We start from the raw sequence: 23,516 nt of genomic DNA, 5'->3' as shown, positions 1-23,516 counted from the left end.
AACATATAGTATATATATAGTTGTTTTTTAAAAAGAAAACTAGAAAAAGTTGAAGATATCAGAGCTGCGAGTCTATTAGATTATGATCTAATCTTTAATTTCTGCCGAAAATTTTTTACCCATTGTTTTCTACATTTTTTTCTTAATACTGTTATACAGAGTCATAGTACCTAAAGCAGTTATGCAGAACATAAAATGATTTTACTAGCAGAAGACCTGAAGTTTTCAGTACTTGTCTACATTTTTGGTATATTTTATACCAAATTATTGAAACCATTTTTACTGTGATGGGGCATGGTTTTATGTTTTTAAGCTTTATTGAGGTATAATTGATATAAAAAGTATATATGTCAAAGGTTTACATTTTGATGAGTTTGAACAGATTCATACACCTATGTTACCATTACAATTAATGTACTAAGCATTTATCACCTCCAAAACTTTCCTTGTGTGTAGTAAAAACATGAGCTATACCCTATTAACAACTGTTTGCATGCACAATACAGTGTAGCTTACTATACACAACTCTTATGTTGTACAGCATCTCTCCAGAATCATTTCATCTTGTGTAACTGCAACTTTATAATCATTGAGCAATCATTCTCCATTTCCCTCTTAAAGTACACCTTGTCAATCATTGCGTTCTCTATTTCTCCGAGTTTGATTATCTTGGATAGTACTTATCATTCTATGTCAGTTTATTTCACTTAAAACATAATGTCATTCAGGTTCATTCATGTCATATAAATGTTAGGATTTTCTTCTTCATTAAGGACAAATATTATTCCACTATATGAACATAGCACTTTTTCTTTATCTGTTCATCTGTCAATAGACATTTGGGTTGATTTCATATCTTGACTCCTAAGGATAATGTTGAAATGACCAAAGAATGGCAGATAAGTTCTTCAAGGTCCTTATTTCAATTTTTTCATATATGTAGCCATAAGTTGCATTTATGTTTAGTATATTAGTTGTTATGATTCAGATATGAAGTCCCTGAAAACCTTATGTATTAGGCAGTGAGTTAGGAATGTTCAGAGGTGAAATGATTACATTATGAGAGCTATGTCTTCATCGATAAATTAATTTATTTGATGGACTAATAATTTGGGAGCAGGTAGGGTGTGACTGGAAGAAGTAGCTCAGTGGAAACATGGCCTGTCCGTGGCCTCCTCTTCCTTCCCCTGCTTCCTGGCTGCCATGATATGAGCAGTTTCCTCCACCAATCTCTTCCATCATGATGTTCTGCCTCACTTGAACCTAGAGTGATGGAGTTGGCCTAGGATGAACAGACACATCAGAAACCTTGAGCCCAAAATAAACTTTTCTTTCTCTAAGTTGTCCTTGTTAGTTATTTTGGTCACAGCAACAGAAGACTAATACAGTAGTTCTATCTTTAATATTTTGAGGTACCTCAATATTGTTTTTCATAGTAGTTGCCCATTGTCTATTCCCACCAGTATGATGATTCCAGTTTCTTTACATCCTCACAACATTTGTTACTTTTTTATTTTTATTTTTTAATTTTTGTAGTAGCTCCTCTAAGTGGTTTGAGTTATGCCTCATTCTACTTTTAAGCCTGCATTTCTATGATGATTAGTGACATTTAACATTCTTTCTTATTTTGATGATCATTTGTATGTCTTTTTCACATAGAACTCTACTTAAGTCCTTTGCCCACTTTTTAATTGGTTAGTTTTATTTTAAATTATGTATTTATTCACTTATGGCTATGGAGTTCTAGGAGATCATCATACATCTTGCTGTTAATTGTTTGTTTAGCATTTGTTTTTTATTTTTTTAATACAGAGGAAATATACCTTTTATCAAACTTACTGCTGTGTGCCCATTTTTTATATTTAGTAAATGGAAACTTTTTCCATTTCCATTTTCTTTTTTAAAATTTTTTTTTAGATATATGTGAGTGTAGGTGTATTTTGACATATTTATAAAAAACACAGAGTATATCTTATTCTGATTGAGATTCCGTCTTTTGGTTGTACATGATGTGCAGATTAGTTGGGGTGTACATAGATATGTACATAGGAAATTTGTCTCAGATTCATTCCACAGTCTTTCCTATTATCATTATCCCTCCCTTCCCTTCAATACCCATTGTCTAATCCAATGAACTTCTCTTCTTCCTCTCCCTACCCTCCCTTGTTGTGGGTTAGCACACACATATCAGAGAGAACATTTGACCTTTGTGGTTTTTGTTGTTGCTGTTATTATTTATTTATTTTATTTGGTATTGGCTTACTTCAATTAGCATGGTAGTCTCCAGATCCATCCATTTATCAGCAAGTGTCAGACAATCATTCTTTTTAAGACTGAGTAATATTCCACTGCATGTATATACCGCATTATCTTTATCCATTATCTTTATCCATTATCTTTATCCATTCTTTATCCATTCATATTGCTTTCCAGAGTGGTTGCACCAATTTGCAGTCCCACCAGCAATGTATGAGTGTACCTTTCTCCCTGCATCCTTGCCAACATTTATTGTTACTTGCACTCTTGATAATTGCCGTTCTGCCTGGAGTGAGATGGAACTCAGTGTAGCTTTAATTTTCATTTATCTAATAGATTGAGATGTTGAAAATTTTTAATATATTTGTTGACTATTCATAGTTCTTTTTCTGTGAGGTGCCTGCTCAGTTCCTTTGCCCATTTGTTGATTAGGTTATTTGTTTATTTGGTGTTAAGTTTTTTGTGTTCTTTATATATTCTGGAGATTAACACTCTATCTGAGGTGCATATGGCAAAGATTTTCCCTTGTTCTATAGGCCGTCTTTTCATGTTCTTGATTGTTTCTTTTGCTATAAAGAAACTTTTTAGTCTGATCATGTCCCATTTATTGATTATTGGTTTTACTTCTTGTACTTTAGGAGCCTTCTTGAGGAAGTCAGTTCCTAAACTGACATGATAGTGTTAGGCCTACATTTTCTTCTAGTACCTTCAGGGCCTGTGGTCTAATGCTTGAGTCCTTGATCCATGTTGAGTTTTGTGTAAGGTCAGAGAGAGGGGTTACATTTAATTCTACTACATATGAATTTTCAGTTTTCCCAGCAGCATTTTTTGAAAAGGCTATCTTTTCTCCAGTGTGTGTTTATGGTGCCTTTGTCTGGTATGAGGTAACTGTATATATATGGTTCGGTCTCTGTGTCTTCTCTTCCATCAGTCTTCATGTCTGTTTTGGTGCACATAGCATACCTTTTTTGTTATTATAGCTCTGTAGTATAATTTAAGGTCTGTGATTGTGTTGCCTCCTGCTTTACTTTTCTTGCTAAGGATTTCTTTGGTTATTCTGGATCTCTTATTTTTCCAAATGAATTTCATGACTGTTTTTCTATTTCTATGAAGAATGTTGTTGGAATTTTGATGGGATTTGCATTAAATATGTATAGCACTTTTGGTAGAATGGCCATTTTGACAATATTAATTCTGCCTATCTAAGAACATGGGAGATCTTTCCATTTTCTGTGATCTTCTTCAATTTCTTTCTTTAGCATTCTGTATTTTTCACTGTGGAGGTCTTTCCCCTCTTTTGTTAGATTAACTCCAAAGCTTTTTTTTTTTTTTGAGACTTTCTGAATGGGATAGTTTTTCTAATTGCTCTTTCAGCTGATTCATCTTTGGTATATAGGAACACAATTTGCGGGTGTTAATTTTGTATTCTGCTACTTTGATTAATTCATTTATGAGTTCAAAAAGTTTTCTGGTAGACCTTTTTGGACCTTCTAAATATAGAATCATGTCACCTGCAAACAGATATAGTTGAACTATTCTTTTATTATTTGAATCCTTTAATTTCTGTCTTTTGCATAATTGTCCTGGCTAGAGTTTCAAAGACTATGGTGAATAGAAGTGGTGAAAGATGGCATACATGTCTTGTTCAAAGTTTTAGAGGAAATGCTTTCAGTTTTTCTCCATTTTGAATGATGTTGGCCTTGGGTTTAGCATGTATAGTGTTTTCAATGTTGAGTTATATTCCTACTATCCCTAGTTTTTCTAGAGTTTTGAAAATGAATGGATGCTGTATTTTGTCAGACACTTTCCCTGCATCCATTGAGATAATCACTGGATTCTTCTCTTTAAGACTCTTGATGTCATGAGTTATGTTTATTGATTTCTGTACATTGAACCAATCTTGCCACCCTGGGATGAACCTCACTTGATCATGGTGCATTATCTTTTCAGTATGTTTTTGTGTGTGACTTATGAGTATTAAGAATTTTTGCATCTATGTTCATCACGGATATTGGTCTGAAGTTCTCTTTCATTCATGTACTTTTGTCTGGTTTTGGTATCAGGTTGATACTAGCTTTATAGAAAGAGTTTGGAAGGGTTCCCTTCCTTTCCATTTTATGGAATAGTTTGAGCAAGATTGGTGTTATTTCTTCTTTGAAGGTCAGAAAGAACTTAGCTGAGAATCCCCTGAGTAATGGGCTTTTCTTTGTTAGAGGTTTTTGATGGCATCTTTCATTTTATTGCTTGAAATTGGTCTGTTTAAATTTTCTGTGTCCTCGTTTATTTTGGGTTGGTCATGTGTCTCTAGGAATTTGTCTATGTCTACAAGATTTTATGTTTTATTGGAGTACAAATTATCAGAATAGTTTCTGACTTTCCTCAATTTTAGTAGTGTCTGTGGTTATCTTTCCTTTTTCATCATGAATTTTTGTACTTTGAGTTTTTTTCACCCTTTATCTTGGTTAACTTGGTTAAGGGTTTATCAATTTTATTTATTTTTTCAAAGAACCGTTTTTGTTTTATTTTTTGAAAAAAAATTTTTTTTTGTTTGTTTGCTTCAATTTCATTGACTTTTGTCCTGAGTTCAATTATTTCCTGTCTTCTGCTGCTTTTGGTGTTGATTTGTTCTTTCTCTACGACCTTAAGATACAATGTTAGAAATACTGTGGATTTTCCCTTTTTTGCTTAGTTATCCCTAAATGTCCTCATCTTGGTCAAAGCCAGTTTTTCACAAAGTAAGCAGCATTCAGTGAGGAACCTCTTTATTCCCGCTTCCATTTCAAGATGCAGGGAGCTAAAAGTTCAACCCACTCCTTCAATCCCTGTTAAGATGTTATTTCTCAGAAGCAGCCACTTCATCTCTCAACATTTGTGTTCCCTCTTCAAGTGTAAGAGTTTATAAATCAGAGGGTTATTTTGTTGCTGAGATTGGTTTTGTTTCTACTCCTGCAAGTTTTACAACTCAAAATGAATTGTAAAAAACAGCAGACTTCTAAAACCGAACAAGACAAAAATTGTGCAAAAATAACAAAGATATGTACATACTTTTTGGTCTGAGGAAACATACAATAAAAACATAATTCAAAAAACATTTTAAAAATGTAAATATTGCTTAAACTTTCCTAAGTTTCATATTGTTTCTGAAACTATTCTGGTCAGTTAGCTCCACAGTATTTCTTCTTTTGCCATCAACTACAGGTTTACTTTGTAATGATGTATTAAACACTTGCAATGATACATAATGGGGGGTAGGAGAGAGGCAAGAATGGAGGAAGGAGGGACTGTATAGAGGGAAAAGAGGGGTGGGGGGAGAAAAATAACAGAATGAATCAAACACCATTACCCTATGTAAATGTATGATTACACAAATGGTATGCTTCTACTTCATGTACAGAGAAACAAGTTGTACCCATTTGTTTACAATTTAAAAAAATTGCAGCTTGAAAAGTGGAATGAAAATAAATGTTTTCTTTGGGTTTGTTTTCATGGAATTCAACTGGACCAGCCTTTAAAGCATCTTTAGGGTGGTATCCTTTGAGTCCTTCTGTGTACCCCAAAACAGCCTTCTTTCCCAGCTCCTTGACTGCAAACACCCCTATTCGCCTGAAGATCTCCTGACTTGTCGCCAGCCAAGAGGCTCGAAAGCTCTGGTTGTTAAGCATAACGCAATGCATAGACCTGTCAGCCTTTAAAAAAAAAAAAAAAGAAAAAAAAGTGACTTGGATTCCTTTATGCCTTCTTTTGTATCAATGTACCAATTGTAAATAATGCTGATCAACCTTTGTAGAGAATAGTTTATACAGCATATTCTGTAATTATTTCTGATTCTCAGTGAACTCTTGTTTTAAAAAAAGAAAAAAAAGAAATTTTCTATTTACATCTTATATTTTGTTATGCTGACAGCCCATGGCACTTTAACAGAACTCCTTGGGTTTTAGGTAGCCGGTCAGTCATGGGGTATATTAAATAACTGTTGTTGCACAGACAAAAAAAAAAAAAAAAAGAAAAAAGAAAAAAGAAAAAAGATACAATATTAGGTTATTTGGTGACTTTGTATTATTTTAATGAATGAGCTCAATACTATGAACTTTCCTCATAGAACTGCCTTAATAGTGTTTCAGAGATGTTGATATGTTGTGACACTATTGTCACTTACCTCTAAGTATTTTTTTTTTTATTTCACCACTGTGATCTGATAGAATGCAAGGTATTATCTTTATTTTTTGTATTTGTTAGAGTTGCTTTGTGGCCTAATATACAGTCTATTTTAGAAAAGGATCAGTGTACTACTGAGAAGAAAGTGTATTCAGTCTTTGGATGGATGAAATAGTTTATATATCTGTTAAGTCTAAATTATTCATTGTATTTTTCAGTCCTGTAATTTCTTTATTTAGTTTTTGTTTGGAAGAGCTATCCAGAGATGAGAGAGGCATGTTAAAGTCGCCCAGTATCATTGTGTTGTGGTCTATTTGATTCTTGAAATTGAGAAGAATTTGTTTGATGTACATAGATGCTGCATTGTTTGGAGCATAAATATTTAAACTGTCATTTCTTGTTGTTGTATAATTCTCTAAGCAGTATGAAATGCCTTTTTTGTCCCTTCTGATTATCTTTGGCTTGAAGTTCTCTTTTTCTCATATGAGGATAAAAACCCCTTTTTGTTTTTGAGATCTATGTGAATATGTTTTCCCCATTATTTTACCTCCAGTCTGTGTATATCTTTACCTCTGTGTCTGTCTTGGAGATAGCACACTGTTGGGTCTTGATTTTTAATTCAATCTATTTAGTAGATTGATGAGTGTAAACTATTTACATTCGATGTTATTATTTAGTGTGATTTTTATTTCCTGTCATTTTGATTTGTTTCTGATTTTTAATTTGAATTTGTTTCTCCATTGATTCACTGTTCTTTCAGTATAGTTCCTCTCTTTCCTGGTTTCCTCATTTATTTTTCATTTTTCTTCTTAAAATATCTTATTCTATAGTGCAGGCTTTCTTGTGTGAATTCTTTTAACTTTTATTATGAAAGATTTTTAATTTCATTATCAAATTTGGAGCTTAATTTTAGTATTCTTGTTTGGCATCCATTTTCTTTCAGAGCTTGGTATATATTATTTGAAGGCTTCCTAGTTTTTAGGATCTGGGTTGAGAAATCAGCTAAAATACAGATTGGTTTACTTCTAAGTGTGACCTGTCATTTTTCTCTAGCAACCTTTAAAATTGTATCATTTTTCTCTGGTAGGTATTTTCCTAATAATGTGCCTTGATGTTGGTCTGTTATAGTTTTGTATATTTGGAATCCTATAAGCCCCCTGTATTTGATTTTCCATTTTATTCTTAAGGTTTGGTAAATTTCCTGATATTATTTCATTGAAAGGTTTATGCAGTTCTTTGGTTTATATTTCTGAGCCTTCATCTATCCTGATCCATCTTCAATTTGGTCTTTTCAGGTTATCCAATATTTGTTGTAAGTTCTGTTCATGGTCTCTTAATGTATTTTCTCCATGCTTAACTTTATTGTCAAGACTATATTTTTTCTTCATTGCCTGAAACTCTGTCTTTGGTTATGCTTTCCATTGAATTTTTAATTTGGTTTATTGATTCCTCCATTTTGAGGATTTCTGCTTGTTTTGTTTTGTTTTGTTTTGTTTTTTTGATAATCTTTCACTTCCTACAAAAATATCTGATTTCACTCCTTACATCACCTTTTACTTTACAGATCAGCTTAACAATGAACCGTACAAATTCCTTCTCTGACACTTCTTCTACTCTGGTCTTTGTATTGTTATTAAGGTATTTTGGTTTGTTTGCTTTGTCATATTCTTTATGTGTCTACCAATCTAACAGTATGGATCTGAAGCAGTAGATTTTCTACCTTGTGAACTTACAGTGTCCCTGAAGGTTTCCAGTACCTCACAGTTTAGAGGGAGATAAAAGATAACAGTAACCAATGTAACTGATATATAGCATTAAACCAAATATTTCCTGCTATGACTTTTATTATGATATTTGTCACAATAAACAGAAAGGATGTGGTCAATGATTGTCCACAGTAAAAACAGTAAGTTTGCAAAAGGTTTTCAATTTCTTAAGGTGAATAGGGAGAGAACAGAAGAGATGTAGGATGTGATGATTATGAGGAAGAAAGAAAGAAAATAGAAGTTAAAAAAAAAACTAAAGGAAGAGTGATAGAACAATAGAATTTGGCTGTTAGCAGAAGAAAAGAGATAAAGATAATCAAGAGAAATAACTTAGTGAGAGAAAAAATATATAAAAGAAAACTGAAATATACTAATTAAACCTAGCGCTTAACACTTAAAAGACTGAGCCTTGAAAAACAACTGCCTTCAAAAAGTTCTAGAAATGAGAAAAAATAGACAAATATGCATATGTATAAGTGTCCATTAACTATTCAACTCACAATAAACAGAAGAAGAAGTTCTTGATGAAAAGTTAAGGAATTTTTTTTTTCATTGCAGTGACCAAAATTTATCACTAATAATATGTATTTGTTGTCTATTCCCAAATGTCTTTCTTTTGTTTCCTTCCTGAGGTATGGAGTCTGTATGAGAGAATTGGTCACAGGCTGTCAAATCCTTCCTCTTTGTGAGTTGCTTTTCAAGTTACCAGTTGGGAGTTCAACTTTTCGGCCATGTTAGGTGAAGGGGGCTGGAGTGTGATGTCTGCCCTCCCTGAGGGTAGAATCACAGTAGTGTTCTTTGAGAAGAATTCCCATAGGCAGAGCCCTGGGAGGTGGAGTTTAGGTCTATATAGGTTCCTGGTTCTTCCTTGAATGGTGATTGCTCTTGAGGTTTTTAAATCAGTGACCCTCCAGGGTCCAGCAGCTGCAGGCCCACACTGGGAGACTGCACCCCAGGAGTCGCTGCTGGGTTCCACTCATGCAGTCGAGAGCCAATCCTTTGCCCCCTTTATCACCATGCAGTCCCCGTCTTTCCTGGACTCTTCAGTTCAGTTCCCAAACTCAGTCACTTCTGCCCTGACCCTTTCCAATTCCTTACCAGACTTGGGCCTCCCAGCCTTAAGACTGAAGGGGAAGGGGGGAGCTAGGTGGGTGTCCACAACTGTATTCCCCAGGGTAAAACCCCCTCTACATCTGATTGTCTCCTGGCCTCTTAGGCACATTCTGTGACTTGGGTTTGTCAGGCCTTTGTTTGAACTCAGCTCAGGTTTTCCAGGATTGGGCACCTACAGCAGCTGCCCCATGGTGTGGCTGCAAGATGGATTCTTCCTCTGTTCTCCACAGGCTGCTGGGAGACACTTGGCTTCTTTCCTGCACAAGAATATTGTGCAGCACCCCTTTTGGGTCAGTCTGGCAGTGTCTTAGTTTTCTGATCTTTCCATACCAAGACACACCCATGGCCTTCTAAAAATGCTGGTTCCCTTTAGTACACTAATCTCTCCACTTTGCTCATGAAGGGACCACTCTGGCAGGCACCAGCAATGCTGGGAGCAGGGCAGGGATTTCTTCCTTATCTATTTATATCCAGTCTCCTGAGTTCTCAATCTGCTTTGACTATCCAGTATTAGTTCTCAGTGAAGTTCCCTTTTTTCCCCCTCACCCACCTTACTGAGAAGCTGCATACCTGCTTTCTTGGTTTTACACCATGGAATTAGCCTCTTCTATTCCACCATCTTGAGCATCCCTCCAATAATCATACATTTGGGATAATAACTCTTCATCATTCATGTGACTCGCAAATATAAACTATTCCACAAAGCATTGTCTTGAATTTTAGGATATTATAGGAACCATATAAGTGATTTTAAGCCTTCTAATGCTTATCTAAGTATATATATGTGTATATATATATATACACATATATATAAACCATATACTATTATTTATAATTCTAGGAACCAACTCCCTACTAGGGAATAGATAATCTTAGGATAAATTTATTTCCTTCTTCCGGTTCCTTCTTGCCAAAGGCCATTGTGAACACAACTGTAATTGAACCACCTGGGTGTATTCCTCATTGCATCAAGAGACTACACCTACCACAGGGAACCATGGTTCATTTCAGTAAAAAGATGTTAGAAGGGACTTAAAAGATTTTGACTTGTTTTAGGGAATTTTGAGGAGCATTGAAGAAGCAGAACTTTGTTCTGATTTAGATGTGGTCAGGAGGTATACATAATCCATTTTTATGATGTATTTAAAATAATATAACTCATGGAAACAGAAGGCAGAATGATGGTTTTCAGGGATTGGGAGTCATGGTAAAGGAGCGTTCTTGCTTAATGGAAAACGTTTGTTTTCAAGATGAGAAAATTCGGAAAAGCTTGTTACAGTATTTTTTATCAAGAAAAGATGTTGAGTTGAGTTTGGCGCCTGTAATCCCAGCTGCTTAGCAGCTTGAAGCATGAGAATTGCAAGTTCCAGGCCAACCTCAGCAGCTTAGTGAGACCCTGTCTCAAAATAAAATTAAAACAGCAACAACAACAAAAAACCACACACACAAAAACAGGGCTAGGGATATAACTCAGAGGTAGACTGTCTGTGAGTTAAATCCCTCCCTAAAGAGAGAAAGAGAGAAAGAGAGAGAGAGAGAAATAAAGTTGAAAGTTGAAATCTGTCAACTACATCTTCTGCATCAGTTGAAATTAATCATGTGGCTTTAATCTTTCTCTCTTTAATGTATTGTGTCACATGGGCTGATTCATATATGTTAAACCAGCATGTATGCCGGGGTTAGATCCCACTAGATCATGATGTATAATATTTTAGTGTTATTCAATTTGGCTTGCTAGGATTTAATTGAGCAGTTTTACATCACTGTTCATGAGAGAGTTGGCCTGTAAGTTTTTGTTGTTTTGCTTTGCTTTGTTTTTATTCGTGTTTCATATTTTCCCCTAACAGTGTTTTTGTTTGGCCTAGTTTTCAAGGTGATGTTGGATTTGTGAAATATATTTGGAATTATTAACTCTTGCTCTATTATTTTGAAGAGTTTAAGAAGAATTGGTAATAATTACTCTTTGAATGTATGGTAGAATTTGGGATATTTCTTTTCTGGAAGGTAACTGACTTTTCCTCTCTCTTTTTCTTTCTGTCATTTCTCTTTTTTTCCAAACTTTTTATTTCTTTTGATTTAATCTTGAAAATGTAATTTTTTGTCTAGGAATTCATCCTTTTCCTCTAGGTTATACTGTTATGTTGACCTATTGTTGTTCATAATAATCTCATGATTCTTTTTATTTCTAGAGTATTTTTGTATGTCTCCACCTTCATTTTTTAATTTTATCTTAGAGTCTTCTCTTAGTCTAGCTAGTGGTTTATAGGTTTCATTTATTTTTTGAAAGAACCAATTCTTGATTTTATTGATTTGTTCTATGGATTTTGTCTTTTGTTAAGATAGTTTTGACAGAAAGTCTATTTATCTAAATCTAACCACCTTTCCTCTTTTTTGTTTACTCTCTGTGGAATATCTTTTATCATTCACTCATATAGATATGCTATGCATGTAATGTAGGCAGGATATAGTAGTATCTTGTTTTTCATCTATTCAGCTGTTCTCTCTTTGGGTTAGAGAGTTTAATATATTTACATTTAAGGTTATTACTGATAGGGACTTAATCTTGCAATTTTGTTAATTGTTTTCTGGTCATTTTGTATTGTCCTTTTTATGTTATTTTTAACTAACTAAAACTAAATAAAAACATAAGAATCATACATATTAATAGGGTATCATGTAATGTTTTGATACTGTATACATTATGTAATGTTTAAGTCAGATTAGACATTTCTAGCTCTGCATTTATTTACAAAAAAACTTTACATTGAAGCCCTTTCTTATATCTTTTAAAAATGTATAGCACATTAATGTTAGCAGAAAAATCCCCACGAATATCCTGATTTTAAAACAGGCAGTTTAAAATTGATTTTTCTCAAAAGAAAGCAGAATGGTTGCCAATAGTTATATGAAAAATGTTCAAAATCACTAATTAGAGAAATGCAAATTGAAGTAATAGTGAGATATCACCTCATCCTTAAGTCTGGCTTTTATCAAAAGGACAGGGGGACCCAGGGCACTCAGGGGACTCTGGAGTTCACTGGTTGGCAGTGTCTCATGTCTTTATTCCTCACATTCTCGTGAACACTCTGACTGGGAGACTTATGGCTCAAGCTGCCACTCTGGAAGGCACAAATTGTAAGTATTGGTGACATTCATGTGGGGCTAACTCTGTAGGTATGTATAGTTGTGGAGGCACGGGGTCCTCCACCTGGGTTTCAAAGCATGTCTTTGAGAGCCTCAGGGCCCAAAGATTTGACTTTTAGGAATGGTGCCTCTGCAGAATCCGCACTAGAGCAAGGCTAGTGGAGTCTTGGTGACAGGGCCTCCTCTGAATTTCAGAATTATAGAGCCGTCAGTGTGAAACTCCACCTTGGGAAACCACTGGCCTCTGATTCTCCCCACTGAAAACTGCTGTGTGAGCTGTGTCCAGCAAAACCACAGGGCAGTGCCACCTAGGGCATTGGGTGCCCAATCTCTACCTTAGCATGTACAGAAGGCTGCACTTGGAGTCAGAGATTATTTTCAAGCCTTAAGACTTAATGTTTGCCCTTGAGACCTGTCACCCCCTTTTCCTTGACTCTTTGTCTATTTTGGAATTAGACTGTCTATCCTGTAGCTGTCCTGCCATTTTATTTTGGAAGCACATCATCCGTCTCATTTCACAAGTTCATGATTAGAGGGAAGTTTGTCTCAGAATGAAACACACCTTTGAGTCTCACCCATAGCTCATTTAAATGATACATGAGTTTCTGAATTTGACACTTGGATTTATTGCTAGAACAGGTATTGGAGCTAATGGGATGGAACAGTGTGTTTTGTATATGAGGAGAACATGAATTCTGAGGCATCAGAGGTAGAATGCTATGTTTTTCCCTTCTGAAATTCATGTTGAAAATGAATTCCCAAAGCAACAGTATTAAGAATTACAAGGTTTCTTTATCCATTCATCTGTCGAAGGGCATTTCGGTTGGTTCCACAATTAGCTATTGTGAATTTAGCTGCTAGAAAAACATTGATATGGCTGCATTATTATCATATGCTAATTTTAAGTTCCTTGGGTATAAACCAAGGAGTGGGATAACTGGGTCAAAAGGTGGGTTCATTCCAAGTTTTCTGAGAATTCTCCACATTGCTTTGCAGAGTGGCTGCACCAATTTGCAACTCCACCAGCAGTTTATGAGTGTGCCTTTTCTCTCACATCCACACCGTCTATTATTGTTTGTGTTCTTGATAATAGCCATTCTAATTGGAGTAAGATGAAATCTTAGAATTGTTTTAATTTGCATTTTTCTAATTACTAGAGATGTTGAACCCTTTTTCACATATTTATTAATCACATTCTATTTTCTGTAAATTGTCCAGTTACTTGGCCCATTTATAGCAGCTCAATTCACAATAGCTAGATTGTATGATTACACGAATTGTATGAATTGACTTCATGCACAACCATAGAAACAAATTGATACACCTCATTTGTATACAATGAATCAAAATGCAGTCTGTAAAAATTTTTAAACATTTTTAAAAATTAAAAAAAATTTTTAATTAAAAAAAAAAGAATTAGAAAGTATTGCTCATAGAAGGTGACTGATTTATTTAGATTCTGCCCTCATGAATGGGATTAAGTGCTCTTATAAAAGGATTTGTTAGAGGGAGTCAGCCCTTCTCTGTCCTTTGATCGCTTTCTCCCTGTGAGGACACAGTACTTCTCCTTGGAGAAGGCAGCAACATGGTGTCATCCCAAAAGCAGAGATGTCTTGTTATAGCAGCATGAGTGAACTGTGATAGCTGATCATGTTTTTTGTCCTTCATTCTGTTAGTGTGATGTATAGTATTGAATGATTTTCATATGTTGAACTATTCTTACATTCCAGGAATAAATTCATCTTATTTGTTCTGTAATAAAGTGCTCTTGAATTTGGTTTGCTAGTATTTTCTCACGGATTTTTATGTCAATTCTCATTAGAGATATTAGTTTGTCCTTTTCTCATCAAGTCTTTCTTTAGTTGGTGTTAGTGCCTCATAAAATTCATTGGGAGTTTCCTTTTCTTGGTTAGTTTGGAAGAATTTGAGAATGTTTGGTTTAATTCTTTTTACATATTTGGTGGAAATTTCTTATTTAGCCATCTGGTCTTGGGAGGTTTTTTTTGTTGTTGTTGTTGTTGGGAGATTTCTTTTTTAATTATGGCTTCAAACAGCTAATATTTTTTTTAAATTATGAAATATTCATGATAGATTGAATATTTCTACAACCTTGACCTTGGTTATTCTATTTTTGAGCAGATGATCACTCATAATATTTTCTTATAATTCTTTTGATTTCTGTGGTATCAATTGTAGTGTTCCCTTTCTTATTCTGATTTCATTTGAATGGTCTGGGTTTTTTTGGAGTTTTGTTTTTTTTTTTTTTTATAGCAATGAATTTACCCATTTTATTGATATTTAAAAGCTTCTTGGTTTTTAAAAATTTTTGTTTTGTTTTTCTTTTCAGATTTTCTTGAGTTGTAAAGTTAGGGTGTTGATTTGAGCACTCTTCTTTTGCAATGTCAACATTTTCTGCTATAAACTTCCCTTTTAATACTGCTCTCATTCCATCCCATACAAGTTGGTATGTTTTGTTTTACTTTTCATTTATCTGTAGATATTTTCTAAATTCTTACTTGTTTTATCTGGTCCATTATTTGTTTAAGAATAAATTGTTTAAGAGAATGTCACTTTTATGTATATATATAAGAAAGGAAGTTTAATAGAGTAGAAGGAGGAGAATGGGCTTGAAATCAAAATCCTTTCATGTATGATTTTGTCAAAATGAATCCAATTATTATGTATAATGATGGTACCATAATAAAAAATAAAATTAAAAAAGGATAATTTGTTTAATTTCCCTAGTTATGGATTTTCTCACTTATTGCTGAATTGATATTAATTTCAATCCATGGGGAAGGAAAAACTGCTTTATGCAATTTCAATATTCTTAGAATTTTTTAGAGAAGATTTTGTGGCCTATTTTTTTTACTCTATCTCAGAGAATGTTCCATGTTTTCTTTGTGCAAGTGTGCCTGCTCCAGGGTTTGAACTCAGGGGTGCTTAACCACTAAGCCACATCCTCAGCTCTTTTTATTTTTTATTTTGAGACAGGGTCTTGCTAAGTTGTTTAGAGCCTTGCTAAGTTGCTGAGACTGGCTTTGAACTTCCCATCCTCCTGCCTTGCCAGACTCTGGGATTACAGGAGTGCACCCCTGCATGTGGCTCCATGTGTCCTTGAAAAGACTGTATTCTATGTTTATAGGTGGAGTGCTCTGAATGTGTCTGTAAGTTAAATTGGTTTGTATTGCTGTTCAATCTCTCTGTTCCCTTATGAATCTTTCTGGTTGTTTTTCCATACCTGAAAGCTGAGTATTAACATCTCCTACTATTGTAGTGTCTCCACCCTTTAGTTGTCATTTTCTTCAGATATCAGGGAGCTGTACTGTTTGTCAAACAGAGAGTTATTAAATCTGTCTGATAAATTGTTCTTTTTGTTGTTATATAATGCCCTTCTCTGTCTCTTGTGACAGTTTTTGACCTGAGGTCTAAGTGTGGTCACTCCTGATTTTTTAGAAGTCTTGAAGAACTCCTGTTATCTTTAAGCTCCCATATTTATGTGATATCTTTTTTCATACTTTCATTTTCAGTCTTTGAGTGTCACTAGAGCTAAAATGAATCTCTTGTTGACAGTATATAGTTTTGTTTTTAAATTTGTCTAGTCCATTAATGTCTTTTAATTGGGGAGTAATTAATTTATATTTTACATCATTTCATATTTAATTTCCAGAACCTTTCTTAGCTTTGCTAGTATTATCAGTTTATCCCTAAGTTATATCCACTCTATTATTTAGGATAATAGTTTACTTAAAAATCAAGAAATATACTTTTCTCCATTTGATCTGCAGATGGTTCATTTCCATAATTGTGCTTCCCTCAGTAAGAACTGTCTGATGTTCTTCATATGCTAGCAGTATAATGCAGTGGTCAAGCACATGGTCTGTCAAGTCCTAATAATGAGATATTTCAGCTTAGGAGAGTTACTTACCTAAATCTCTGAGTGTGAAAATTATGGGGGTTTTGAGGATAAAAATGTTTTAAAAATACATACAGTGCTTGGGATTGTACAATAACTATTATAAACCCTCATTAAGCATTAGAAAATTTTAGAAATAATATTGTATTACATCTCATGACTACTCTTTAAATGTAATACTCACTCTTACTTTTCTACAAATATTAGCTACAGTTACACCAAGATCATATTTCGCTGTTTTCTCTGGTGTTGTAAGGTCCCCAAAAAGGAAACCCCAACTCTGTCCCATGGATGGACGGCAACCCCAATCAACCGCAGGAGGCGTCACTTGATGCAAACCGCAAGAGGTGTTTATTCCAGCGCGCTGGGACCCAACTCGAGGAGTCGAGTCCCTAGCAGAAAATCTTGTAGGTTTATAAAGGCAGAAACCACACATCGGGAGGGGTCACACATGAAAGGGGGAAAAGGGGGAACAAAGCTGCCAGGAAATTTCAAAGGGGGTCTGGGTATGCTGACAAAATGTTTCACAATGTTTTACAACAGGCTGTAGATTCTGGTCAATAGTTTCTGGTAATCCTACTGTTTGAGCACTATCTGGCTATCAGGCTCAATTTACTCTTTTACTCTCTGTTTGGGAACAGAGAACAGCTTTAAGGGCTTTGTTCCCATTACTGGGAGGGAAACCTTAGGGAGTTGAGATAAAACAGACAGCTTAAAAAAATGTTCATTCTTTCAGTGTCATTTCCTTAATTTGTTAGATTTGCTGTCTTTTTATCTTGGTGTATACATTACTAAGAGGTTAAACAGGCTGTTTCTTTTCTTTTCTTTTTTTTTTTTGTGTGTGTGTGTATACTTGCCATTGTACTCAATATAGTGTCACATTCTCTGTTTTGCATTCAGTTTGGAATTATGCATTAGATCTGCTGTAATAGCTTACTGCAATGGTTAGATTTGTAATGCCCCATAAACACCACTGGTACGTTAAACTGTTGGTTCTCAGCCCTTGGCTCTGTTAGGAAGTGTTGGAACCTTTAAGCCTTTAACTAGGTGGGGCCTAGTCGGAGCAAGTAAGGTCACTGGGTATGTGTCCTTGGAAGGGATATTGGGGGTGGGGGGCGGATATTTCCTGTTTCTCTCTTTACTTCCTGGCTGCGGTGAGGTGAGCAACATCCTCTACCTCCCAATCCTGTCATGATGTTCTGCCTTGACACAGCCCTAAAAGCAGAAGGTTAACCTACCATAGACTGAAATCTCTAAAACTGTGAGTCAAAATAAACCTTTCCTTTTCACAAACTGATTATCTCAGGTGTCTGTTATAGTAATGAAAACCCAAGACACTGACTTTTAGGGAAGTAATAGGGTAAGTTTTGCCTCAGGTCTGGGTTATTTGTAGCTGATCTTAGCCCAAGTGCTCGTACTGTCCAGGTGTTTCCTATTATAAGCAGCACTGGCCAGTTTTTATTTCTGCCAAGTTTACAGACTCTGTTCCAGCTTCAAATTGAAGATCTCCTTTAAAAATTTTTTTGTCTTGTAAATAAATTGTAGCATTGCTCGGAAGGATGTCTGTCTGAATTTGTGGAGGTGGTCCAGTTATTCAAATTCCACAGTTACTCCTGTTCCTGAATACTAATGCATCATATTAGGATGATGAAGACTGTTATCACTCAATCTCTGGTATTTTAGAACTCTTATCCCTGGAGCTGTGCCAGTCTTCACTGGCTTCTTGTCTGCACAGTCTCTCAGGTCTGCTTTCCTCATAGATTTTTGTTTTAAGAGTTGTTAAATGTCTCTGAGTATACATGTCTTATTGGTTCATTGTATCTGATGTGTAATGTGAGCCTGCAGTTCTGTGTCATTTATATTGACTTAAAATGTGTATATTTCGAGATAGAAACAATTATTGTATTATTAATCACATTAAGATTTTGTATTTTTTCAAACTATGTTCCACTTTGTTTTCCAAAAGTCATCCCTACACTTTAATCATAATGTTCCTTAATTTATTGCTATTAAGTTCTTACTGGTTAGTATTATACATTCCAAGAAATATGTTAATTTTAAATCTATTGAATCAGTCATTTTGATTGGTGAAAAAAATACTGTTTTATTTTGTGTACTTCTGATTTACTAAATTGCCTTTATTCATTTGATTTATTTTAGGTGATTTATATCATTTCAATTGATGGAAAACCATATACCCTGCACCTTAGAAAACAGTAAGATACAATTTTTTCTTTACAGGAAAGGGAAGCTTTGTGCTTAGATTTTACTTTCCTAAAGTTGTTGCACATTATTTAAATTCAGAAATGCAATACAATATAGAGTTATTTGTCAATTTGCTCTTCAAATTAGGATTCATTATTAGCTTTTGAATATTGTCTTTGTGAGGGCCATTCATTTTATTTTTCCAGTTTTGTATGTTTAAATTAAGAAATAAGCTGCATGCTTATAAATCTTTAATTAAGTATAAGCTGTTGAATCCAAGAATGTTATGTAATGGAAATTATTTCATATATGAAAACAGACTTTGTTAACTTGTCCATTGTTTGTTGGAAGCTCAAATAGTAGCATGCTTTTTATTATGTGTTAATCAGATACATATTTCTTTTTTAGCAACCTTTTTGAATACATTTTTATAAAATTCTCCAAGGAATACAATAATTCAATAATTTTAAAAATGTTATATAGTGTTGCAGTCATGAGCTCTATATCAGTCTTAGGATATCTCTTTCCCCTTGTAAAAGCCCTAACATCAATTCCCTTAATCTTTGGTCCCACCCATAACTCCAGGAAGCAATCAGTCTTTTCTGTAACCTGATTTGTATTTTCTCAATAGTTCATATAAATAGAGTCAAATAGCCACTACTCTGTCTGTACTTTTAAAATGTCTATTTTTTGTTACATATTTACTATTATTCTTATATAAATATTTGTTAAGATTATCAGTATTATTCATGTTTTTTATAGTTCTTAGTCTTCATTTTTCTCAACCAGTTGACAGATTTGGTCAGTGTTTCTTTCACAGAATACTTTCCTCACTCATCTTCCAAAATACCACAAACTTTTGGCCCTTGTTTGACTCCTCCTATGGTTATTATTCCTTCTATCTGTCTGTGGCTCTGTCTCTTCTGTAGATTCCTTCTCATCTGTCCAATCTTAGAATACTTCAGGGTAATATATTTGAATTTTTAAAAAAATCTACATTCAATCACTTAGTTATTTAATTCAATCTTGCGACTTTAAATACCACCTGTGTGTTGAGTGTGCCCAGATTTATATGCCTGACTTACCCTTCTCCTGTGGACACCATATTCATTTATTTGACTATTTGATAATGAGTGTTTACTAGGATTCACATCAGTAACATTTTGGAAATGAATTTCTTTTCCTCTTCCCAAATTTATATTTCTCATGATCATCTCAATGAATGACCACTCATCTATTCCAGTTTCTCATAAAAAAAAAGAAAGAAATATAAAGGAAGAATTAAAAAAAAAATACCACCTTGTAGTCAATCCTGGACATCTTTTTTCTTTTATTTTCCCTTGGGTTCAGTGAGCTATTTAACCCTATGTGATCTCAAAGTATACCCAGCACAGAACCTTCACACTACCCTCCTTGTTGAAGCCACCATCATGTCTGGACTAGGTAACAGTAGTAGCTTTCTAGCTGGTCTCCCTGCTTCTGTGTATCTTGCCATGCAGATTATTTTCAACATAGCATTTAGTCTGACTCCATTACAATGTTGCTCTGCCTGCTGTCTTCCTCTGCTCAAACTCTCTAAAGCCTTCTCATCACTGTGACACTACATCATCCTATTATCTGTCTTCTTTCCACACTGTATCAGATTCAGTACCCATATTTGTTCTTTGTATATGTAAGCATATCTCTGCCTCTAGGTCCTTGCATTACATCTTAACTCTGTCTGGAATAACATTTTTATAAAAGCCCACATAGCTTGTTCTTCACATGTGTAATCATCTTTTCAGAAAGCCTTTCCATGCCAATCTTATGTACATTTTTAACCACCCCACAGCACCCAGGCCTTCCTTATTGTCATCTAACATGCTAGAAGTATGTGTCTCTGACTGTCATGACCAGAGATTTGATCTTTTGTTTACAACTGCATCCCAGCATGCATAAGAGGGCCTGTCATAAATAGATACAGTAATAAATATTGTTGAAAGAAAACATATTCAGGCACAAATGAAAATAAATAGAGGAGTCACAGTCCATTCCAGGGTTCAGAAAGCCTGACACTATGGTTCCCAGTTTTATGAGTTTCAACTATGATGCTACACTAAAATTAATCAAATTTTGTTATTATATGAAAATTTTACACTCAAGTTTTATGCTTATTATTTTAATGTGTATATTTGTACTGAATTTGTAACTTAAACTTTATTTGCTAATTTGTTTTTAGCTCATTCCTATCCCAGAATTTTTTGGTTTATACATATAGTGAAACTGGATCTTTGCAATCTGAGTCTTCATATTTTATGGTAAGAGTCAGATGTCTTAGACATGTAGTATCATCATATGTTTCTGTTGAACATACATCCTGTTTAGGATATCCTGTTCTGTGTTGACAGTTTTCTTTTTCCTGGTGCTAGGAACTGAACCCAGGGCCATCCATGTACCTGTTAGACAAGCACTCTACCACTGAGCTGCATACCCAGTCCTATATTGATAGTTTAATACAAATGTTTTATTCTGTATAACTCTGACCTGTTAAACAGTTTACAGTTGTACATGGAAATGGCATATAATAAAGATGTAACCCAGATACAAAGAAACACTCATGGGTACCCAGGTGGTATGAAGTGAAGATAGTTGTCAAATACCTTTTTACCTAAGCATTTACATTAATAATTCTATATAATTCATGCTCTTATTATCAAATCTTTTAATTCTTTAGTCTTCTGAAATGTTTGATAGTACATTATTTTATTCAGAAAGAATTCATGTTTTTAACTGTTCATCCTCTTTTTCAGATGCATTGCCATTACCAAGGATATGTTGCAGAATCTCCAAATTCTCTTGTGACACTCAGTGTCTGCTCTGGCCTCAGGTTATAGCATCTTAGAGAATATTTGTACTTCAAAGAAATAGGATTTCACTTTAAAATGAAACTTAGTGGCTAGCAGACACAAATCAGGAAAAATCTGAGTTTCTTTTATCATGATCTTTCATTTGTCTTAATGTTAATACCTGTACCTAAGTGTTCAATCAAATGCTGTCAGTCCAGGTAGTCCTGAATGGAGACATTTCCAGGATACTGGGCAGAAATGTATAAACTTTAGAATGTTCCTTTAAATGTTATTGTTGCAATCTCTATCATTACGTCAGCTATGAAAAATATCCTTAGTTATTTAAATATAATAGCTGTGTACAATATGATTTCACTTTATTATCATATATAAGTTAACAAGAAGATTCTTGATAGGAAAAAGGCACAAATAGGTGATTTTCATCACTGATGGTGGGAAACTTACTTATATTTTTACCAGAGGAAGAAGGTTCTAGAGTAGAGAAAAAGAATAGGGTCTCCCTAACTTCTTTTTCATGTTAACCACCTGATTTCTAGTATTTGCTTATGTCAGTTCAAAAAAGCGGGCATCCTCTGAACATGATTTTCATAGATATACAACTCTTCAGCTATCTGGTCTGCATGTTTGATATTCATTACTTTGATATGTGTAAGAATAAGAATTTTTTTCTTGAAATTATCAATGAACATCTTGATTACTGGCAGGATTTAACTCTAGTTAATATATCTTGAATGAATACAGTTATCCAGAAATTATAAAATATTCTTCAAAAGTTTACTTCCTTAAAATGTGAGCAAAATCAAAGCAGATATGGTATCTGTTAACTAGTAGTAGATTGCAAAAAGCAAAGAGGAAAAGAAAGTCTATTTAAAACATGTGCTTTACTATGATTATTTTTTATTTCTCATAACATTTCAGATTATAGCTTTGATGGGCTCATTTGCAAGATTTTTATAATTATTACTTTTATTCAGAGGATTTCTGCAGTTTGAAAATATCAGCTATGGAATTGAGCCACTAGAATCTTCAGCAAGATTTGAGCACATAATTTATCAAGTGAAAAATGGCAGTCCAGATGTACTGACCTTAGCAGATAATTACAGCCATATTTGGCAGAAAGACCAGTTCTACAAAGTTCATTTAAGTTCACAGGTAACTATTGGGATTCTGATGTTATGAAATACTAGGACATTACTTTATAGAATATTTTTAATCCTGAAAGGAAACTATTTTGCTGCTGAGTAGAGCTTTTACTTTTTATTTCTACTTTCTACACCTTGAAATAAAATATGCAGATTTCATATAAAATGTCTGGAAAAATTATATTGTATCATTTCTTGATATATTATTCAAAATTTCTTGATTTTCTGTTTTTTCAAAGACAATATTTATCTATTTATTTATTTATAACACAGGGGTGCTTAACCACTAAGCAACATCCCCAGTCCATTTTCTATGTTTTAGTTAAACACAAGGTCTTGCTGAGTTGCTAAATGCCTCCAATCTGCTGAGGCTGTCTTTGAACTCGGTATTCTCCTGCCTCAGCCTCCTGAGTTGCTGAGATTACAGGCATGCACCACCACCTCAGGCTCAAAAAAAAAAAAATTATTATTAAAATAAATTGAACATTACAAGAATAAAAAATTCACTATTACTTCCAATAACCTGGTAAAATTGCTTTTAGTATTCTGACATGCAACTGTACATGCTACCTGAACAAATATTTCTGAAACAGGCAATCATTTGTATATTATTCAACTCTCTTTTTTATGGAATTTTTGGTTTACATTTTCTTTCAGCACAATGTATTTGGTTCACCACTTTTTGGCCTTGATGATGTCGGATGAAAAATCAGTTGTTAATTTTATTGAAGCTTCCTTGTATAGGATGATGTGCCTCCCTGTTGTTTCTTTTAAGACTATTAGAGTTACTTTGTGACTGTTTGCTTACAATGTGTCTGAGTAGGTTTCTTTATGTTTACACTACTTGGAGTTCATAGAGCTTCCTGAATGTGTGAATTTATATTTGTTTATTTATCATATTTGGAAATATTCTACAAATATTTTCCTGCCCTTTTAACTCCCGTCTCCTGGTATTCTCATTACGTATGTATAT

At 34.2% G+C, this 23,516-nt stretch overlaps 1 protein-coding gene across 1 annotated transcript in view; it reads left to right on the top strand.

Moving 5' to 3' along the window:
* LOC306662459 (disintegrin and metalloproteinase domain-containing protein 18-like) overlaps nt 1-23,516 on the top strand; it is a gene marked incomplete at both ends in the record, with an annotated part of 161,443 nt that overhangs the window by 1,788 nt on the left and 136,139 nt on the right. The window contains 4 exons of the mRNA XM_079142167.1: nt 18,511-18,566; nt 20,774-20,852; nt 21,345-21,421; nt 22,376-22,553. Of these exons, the coding sequence (XP_078998293.1) occupies nt 18,511-18,566; nt 20,774-20,852; nt 21,345-21,421; nt 22,376-22,553 (390 nt within the window). The remainder of the gene's footprint in view (nt 1-18,510; nt 18,567-20,773; nt 20,853-21,344; nt 21,422-22,375; nt 22,554-23,516) is intronic.

Source organism: Sciurus vulgaris, assembly GCF_902686455.1.
Source record: "Sciurus vulgaris genome assembly, chromosome: 5".
In the NCBI taxonomy this organism is placed as follows: Eukaryota; Metazoa; Chordata; class Mammalia; order Rodentia; family Sciuridae; genus Sciurus; species Sciurus vulgaris.
This window is presented reverse-complemented; position numbering and strand designations above follow the sequence as displayed.